Source organism: Malurus melanocephalus, unplaced genomic scaffold (assembly GCF_030028575.1).
Source record: "Malurus melanocephalus ecotype Western Australia unplaced genomic scaffold, MMel_1.1 scaffold_16, whole genome shotgun sequence".
In the NCBI taxonomy this organism is placed as follows: domain Eukaryota; kingdom Metazoa; phylum Chordata; class Aves; order Passeriformes; family Maluridae; genus Malurus; species Malurus melanocephalus.
This window is the reverse complement of record NW_026623248.1, coordinates 2871216-2878326: the sequence shown is the minus strand read 5'-3', so window position 1 is coordinate 2878326 and position 7111 is coordinate 2871216. Positions and strand designations below refer to the sequence as shown.

Sequence of the window (7111 nt, the reverse complement as noted above, 5' to 3'; positions counted from 1 at the left end):
AAAAAAAAAAAAAAGATATAGGAGAAAAGGAAAAATTAAACTGGCTGTAGATCTGTCGTAGCAAATAAACAAATCAGGAAGACTTCAAATTGTGAAAACTCCTTTCTTCCAAATCTATTTGAACGTCTACATATTTCAAAACAAGGGATTATTAAAACCAGATTKAACAGGCAGACAAGGACATTTCAGGGTTTCCAGTTTTTATGACACATTTTAAATAGGATGAATTTCCTCCTGTGTAAATTCTTATTAAAACATCTTCGTATTAATCCCCTTGTGTTGTTCAAGCACAGTCACAAGTGGAAAATCTGTCCCACCTTTCAGCTAGTATTTGAGAGGTTCTGTTTGAAGAAAAAATTTGATATCCTAAACTCAATGAATTACAGCCCACAGCAATAACTGGGCTGGGAACTACAAATGCTGTGAGCAGGAAGAAAATGCCAAAGTAGTATGTCAGGTAGCTGCAACCTTTGGAACTGGAATAAACCRTAGAGCTAGAGAGTATATAGTGCTATGGTATGTAGAGCTCATGGTATATAGATCTACATCATAAGTCACGAAAGAAGGAATGTTCAGCAATCTTAAATTGTTAAATTCAGAGAGAATCAAATGACATGCTTACTAAAATAGAGAGGATTTTATGACAATAGTTGTGATGCTCTTCTGTTGCCTGTCTCTATTGTTCTAGCCACAGTTGGCATCAAGGATGTCTCTGTGTAACAAATTGCTTCTTTTGCAGAGCCAGCAAGCCCTCCCCAAATGGTCACTGACTAGACAGACCTCGGCTACAGAGACAATGACTACATCGTGCCAGTACTAAAATCCCTGCAGATTGTGGTTTGATGGTCTCATGTGTACAACTTCTCCACAAYACACTTCTTTAAGAAAGCTACATTTTAGCTGGAAAACAATAACTGATTGGACAGACTGCCAATAAGCACTGAAACCTTTTCAGAAATGAACCTTGTTAGCAAATKATTACCAATATTGACAGTGTTCACAGAACCAGGCATGTCTTACATTTATTCTCTTAACAAATCACTTGTACAGAAATGTCAACAGAGTGCCTCGTGAAACCACTACAGCTATTTATAGGCAGCAATTTATGAGGAAAGAAAACCACTGAAGTAAGATAAATTAACATTTAAAGAAATTAACATCTGAAAAATATCCTTTTAGCTGAATTGTCATGCTTAGACCATATGCTTACTGGTGTGAGGTGGCTGGAACTTCTCAACTTCTCTTGAGACAGGGGTGGTAGAATAGACCACAAGACACTTTCTAACAGTGTTTTCTGACGTTCAAGAACTTGGAATGCACTCACAGAGTTTCTTACACAACTCTTCATTTCAGCTCATAAGAACACTCCCAATTTTTAAAAAAAGCACAGTAAGTAACATTTTTCCTCACAGAATGCTATGAGCCACCTTCACATTTCMAGGTGAAACAGATGGCTTTATGAGAAACCTGTCAAAATTATCTTTAAAACAAAGAATTGCAACAATCATAATTTTTTTTTTCAAAAGTATAATCTCAGCACAATTTTCAGTTCCTGAAAGTAAGAGGCAAGGAAAGAAGTAGGACATCCTAGAGGTGTATCCTAAAGGAAAAATKCAGTAACAGCACGAACTAGGCCAAAAGCAACAATTGGCATAAAATGTTCTAAGACGTTTTTAAGGAGAAATTTTTTTTAAGGAAACCACAGCCCAGTGTAATGAAGGGCAAATGGGTATGAGTCCCTACCTGGTCCATCCAYGACATTTAACAGCCTAAGTGGGTACTGACTTCTCATACTGAGAAAAATATTCCATACCAGTTAGTAACTGCAAAGTGCCTCCAAAGTAAAGGAATCTGTCAAGCAGCTGAGCAGAGTTCCCTTGGACTATGAAAGGAAGAATTTAGTAAAAAACTTACAGAGACTAAGAGATTTGATGGATATTACAGGGGAAGGGGAAGGGGAAGGGGAAGGGGAAGGGGAAGGGGAGAAAAGATAACAAGAATGCCCCTGGGTAAAGCTCTGGAAAGGTGAGACTAGTAAATTTCTTTAAGACTCATCAGCTGGAAGTCCCCAGCAAAGGTCATCTTCATTTTTTGTTTTGTATGTTCATATTAGCACATGAGATTCTCAGATGTAATGAACAAGTAAGAAATTAGTTTAGCAAAGTGGTGACAAACCTGACCAGACTTTAAGCTCCAGTGGAAAGATTAAGGTAAACTGATTCTGTTACAATGCCATGAGTAACTACAAGTGAGTTCATGACACAGGAATGTTTCTTTCACATAGACAAAAGAGGAGACTGAGATACTTCCAAACAGCTTCTCAGCCTTTCCATTAAACTGTAGGATGTAGGACAACTGAGGAACAAGTTAAGCAAGAAAATTCTTCTAAAAAATAGTGGACTGATTGAGCTCAGAGTTCAAATTTCTTTATTTCTATCATAATTAGAAAAAATTTCCCTAAGGTCAACCCATARTAGTGTCCAAAGGACGAGGCTCACATGGCTAAAATCTTTACTACAAGTATAAAGAATTCTCTGATACTGATCAAAACACATCTTATTTAATAAGAATGCTAAGCCACACAACATGAGATAAAATCAATAGCTCAAGGTAATGCTTTAATGGCCCTGCTGCCAAGAGAAATGGGACAAAACAACTTGTTTAGTTGAGGAAAAATTACTTTTGATTGCTATTTCTGACTGAAAAGATGTGTGATACCAGGGCAGGTCTTTGGTGATTTTTGTTTCCTACATTAGGACATTTAAGTGCCTAAATTATGGCCTTTCTGTTGATCTATAAACATGAAAGGCTGAAAGAGTTGGAGGGATGAAACTGATAATTTCATTTTTCTAAACTGATCACATTTGCCATRTGGAAGCTGGTTTTCTTGTTGCTCAAAGAATAAGAACACTTTGATCTCAATCCATGCCAGGAAAGATAAAAAGATAGCTTGACAAATGACATAGCAAGCAGTCTTTAGAGCATTTAGGAAAGTACCTGTTATAGCCATTACCTTCAGAAATTCCTAGAACTACCCAGCCTAAGGCTGGTTCTGCAAGTAGCATCAATGCTCCAATTTTGAATTATCAGACAATGACGCAGTAGGGAAGAAAAAACCCTGAAATTTCATAATCACAAATAAATAGTCATGACTTTGCTAGCTGCCTGAACAAATGCAAATAACCAGAATACCAATCTTCTACCTCTGTACTGCCCCTATACAAATGAAGAACATCTGATTATGCAGAACTACTGGGAGCTTYATGTTACGCAACATTCCCAATGCCCTGGAATTTTGGTAGGGATCATTAYCACCAGTGACTTCTGGATAGAGTCAGCTCTCATCTCCATGATGAGGACTGCAGATGTGAAAATGCTTTCATGCCAACCAATGTATGCASGGTCATGGATAACATCCACAAAATAACAGTCTGAATAAGAGAGAGATTACTTAGGTCAAAATATTTGAGAGGGTAAAGCAAAAAAAGGCTTGGAGACACTGTGCACAAAAACTGGTCACTTGACACCATATTGGAAAGAGACCAGATTCAGCATGGCCAGTTCCCAAACAGAGGATACAAGGAATGCACAGAAGAATGAATCATTGTTGGCAATTTTGGTGGTCTCTGAAGAAGTGTAACAGCCAAGTAGTGTTACTTCTTCTAAGGGGGCCTAGAGAGGATATTTTTTTAAATAATACATATCAGCTAAAGCAGAAACAAAAAAAAAAGGTCTGAAACTACGAAAAGCCTGCAAAATAGCAAACCAGTGAAATCAGCTGCTGAACAATACAAAAAGCCAACATGTTGAGATTCAAAACACTAGAGGCAAAACCCTGGAGACTGATACCTTCATGACACATCTAGGCCTAGACCTGACGATGAACATGCCCCATAAACAAATTAGGAATCCAGACAGCTTAGAATAGGAAAGATCTCCAGTTCAGAAAAGGCCAGGCTGCAGGAACTGAGTACCTTCTGAAATGWATACAGCTCCTTCAGAGCAGAGTAATTTCTGGACTATTTCTAAGAAACCATTGAGTGAAATATGCAAGGGTAGAAGCTACACCTAAGTGATGTGGTAACCACTGTAAAAAAAAAAAAAAACCTGTAGCCTAACTCCAATGCTGTTTTTGAAGGAACTTCTGAATATCTGGGAAACTTGTGGGGTTTATGTCAAAGACCTTTAAATTTAGAACAGAATAGTATTTAGACAACAACAATAGCAAATGAAGAAGTAGTTGAGCTGTTATATCACAATGTACCTAATGCAGCAGGGAGAGCTACATGAGAAATGCACAGTCTGTAAAAGACATATGCATGCACTGTGAATCATACACCGGTTCCCGTTGYTCTATGTTAACTGCATTACAAAATCTCGACTTATGCATATCCACAGATATGCATGTATGAGAGCAAACAAATATGCACTATTATACTCGCCATATGCTCTGCCTGCATCTCTGTGTATAAAAATATACCAACGCAGACAGAAACATATGCACAAAAAGACCCGTGTGATGTTATCCTTGTGTGGTAAGCATGTACGTGCCCACAAGTGCTCATCCTGGTGGGCTGCCAGTCCCTCCAGCACTGTGAAGGGATTTTCCTACCAAGAAGCTCAGGCAGCTCTGACAGAACCAACAACTCAGGCAGCTGCCAACTTCCACAGCACCTCGTGCTTTTTCCCTAAAGCACCGACTTGTAGGAAGTACTGAAAAAAAAAAAAAAAACCGGCAAGCGTTCAGATTTCTGAGGAGTTTTCATTACAATGAAGAAAAAAAAAAGGAATCGGATTGCCGGTGCTGTGGCACACTGGTGTGGAAGTTTGTTCGGTGAGCGAACTGCTGGCTATGTCCCAGCSCAGGGGCGCAGGACTCAGCGCAGCCCATGGATGTGGCGTGAGGGGGAGCCGGGAAGGAGCGGGCGAGGCGCCGGGGTGGGCCGAGAGCGGCGGGCTGGGAAGAGCGGCCCGAGAGCGGCGGGGCGGCTGAAGCAAGAGAGAGATAAAAGAGGGGTGCGGCCGAGAAAGGGAGCTGAGACAGGGACAGAGAGAGCAGCGAGCTGCTCCCGGAGCGGGCGGCGACACGGGAACCAGGGGGCGGCGGCGCAGCCCTACCCTTGGCGATGCAGGTCGTGCTGCGACGGCTTGGTCTCCCCCGCGCCTCGCAGCCGCCGCAGGGAGCCCAGGGCGCGGCGCAGCTCGGTCTCGAAGCTGTCCACCACGGGATTGCCCCGCGCCACGGCCCCGAAGAAAGCGGCGTGCGGCGGCTGCGGCCCGGCAGCGGGACCCGCCATGCTCGGCCCGGCCCTGGCGCGGCTGCGTCGCTTTCTCCGGGCAACGGCGGCGGCAGCGGAGCGCGGGGCCACTCCTGGGCACGGCGGGCGGGACCCGGCACCGCTTTGTCACAGCCTGTTTCACCACGGATGGCACTTGGTGCTTGCTGATTGTGTCACTGTGCCTACTGCACGGCTACGCGTAAAAGAATAAAATGTGCTTATCCTCTAAATGGTTATGTTTGTTTATTAAATAATAAAAAGGTGGCAAACTAGGAAACTACCAGACCATATTTATGTATAGGAGGTGGCCATAGCAACCCATGTGTTTTTGAAGTTCTTTACGGACACTGTGGTAAAGAGGTTTAGGAGSGATGCGAAGGAAACTGACTTTTGCCATGTTTGTCATGCTGAGCCTTAGGGACAGCTGAACTGAAAACATGGATGTGAAAGAGATGTGGTGAAGTGAGCGGAGTCCTGTTGGAGACAGTTTCTTGACACTGAATGGAAAAAGATCAATAGAGAGCAGTAAAGCRAAGAAACACATGAAAAGTGCATCCAAGTGCACTTTGCATAGATAACAGCAAAGGAACTATCTGTCCAACAGTTGGAGACACGTAGCACACTGAATTACTGGAATCAGAAAATAACTGCATGAGCAAGGTCAAAGAAGTGACATGGAAATCATCTAGTCTTCCTTGGAAAGCTGGGAAGATGCAAAAGTATGATTAATTTATGACTAACGTGTCTAACTCATTTTACACGTTGATTTTGTATTGTTACCTGCTGGGAGTTGTGTGGATCCCTTGTCCAACAGGTACTGYGTGGAAGATCCAGTGACAACAGCTATGTTTTCAGGTGGGAGCAAATTTAGGGCACAAGAGGGATATATCASTGGAGGAGGTAGAAAATGAAGTCTGCAATGAAAAGACATGGCAAAAAGGTTTTGGTGCGGGGATTTAGAAATCACTGTGTTCAGAGACAAATTTTACAGAMCAAATGAAATACGAGAACTTGGCTTGCAGAGCAAGTTCTGCAACATTTGAAGATTTTGCCTGTGCTTTGCCATGCTAACCAGAGAACTCCCTGTGATGGAGACCAGATGTCTAATAAAACGGGCCTCTTGTGAAAGGCAGCCTGTGCCACTGTAAGTATTGCTGGTGGCATCCTTTTCAAGTCCCTATGAAGTTCTGAGCTAGTTTGCCTCACTAGATGATGCTGCCTCCCAAAGGGCTGATATTCACATTCGTGGAATGCAGAAAGTGCTGTTTTCGAACCAGCAGTGCCTGGAAGATTCAAGAGGAACTTGAGGAACTGGAAACGAGACTGCTGAGTAAAACTTTACATATCTCTAATATTTGGGTAGCAGGTGGTGGAATGAATATCACATTTGCAATTTGGATAAGCTTTTCAGCCATAGAAACAAGCTGAGTCAAAGAAAACGATAAGAGAAAGGGAGGATAGCCATTCYCCAAACGGCAAGATTGTAGAGCTATGTAAAGATAAAGCTTTAACCACCGTGAGGTTAACCAGGGCATAGCTGGTCAGCCCAGCTCATGGAGAGTGTTCAGTCTAAAATTCCTGGGTCAGAGTTCAACAGGATGGAAGTATGCACTCTGCTAGGTGGAGGTGYAATGTATGGAGGGCAGTTCTGACCCTCTCAGCACCCAGGGTGGACCATAGCAAGGAACTACACTGCCACAAAACACTTCGGTTGTATGTTGTTTCAATTCTGGATGTTTACAATATTGATTCCTYTTTCACTGTTCTGGGGAAGATTCAAGTTTAAACTTCAGATAGTCTCCATTTAACATTTAGTTGAACATTTAATTGAG

General features: G+C 42.2%; 1 protein-coding gene across 1 annotated transcript in view; it reads right to left on the bottom strand.

Annotated features, from left to right (window-relative positions):
• The window catches only part of CFAP54 (cilia and flagella associated protein 54), a 103826-nt gene extending 98494 nt beyond the window's left edge, over positions 1–5332 (bottom strand). The window contains exon 1 of the mRNA XM_057385805.1: positions 5119–5332. Coding sequence (XP_057241788.1) covers positions 5119–5297 — 179 coding nt within the window. The 5' untranslated portion in view covers positions 5298–5332. The remainder of the gene's footprint in view (positions 1–5118) is intronic.
• Between the last annotated feature and the right edge of the window lie 1779 nt (positions 5333–7111).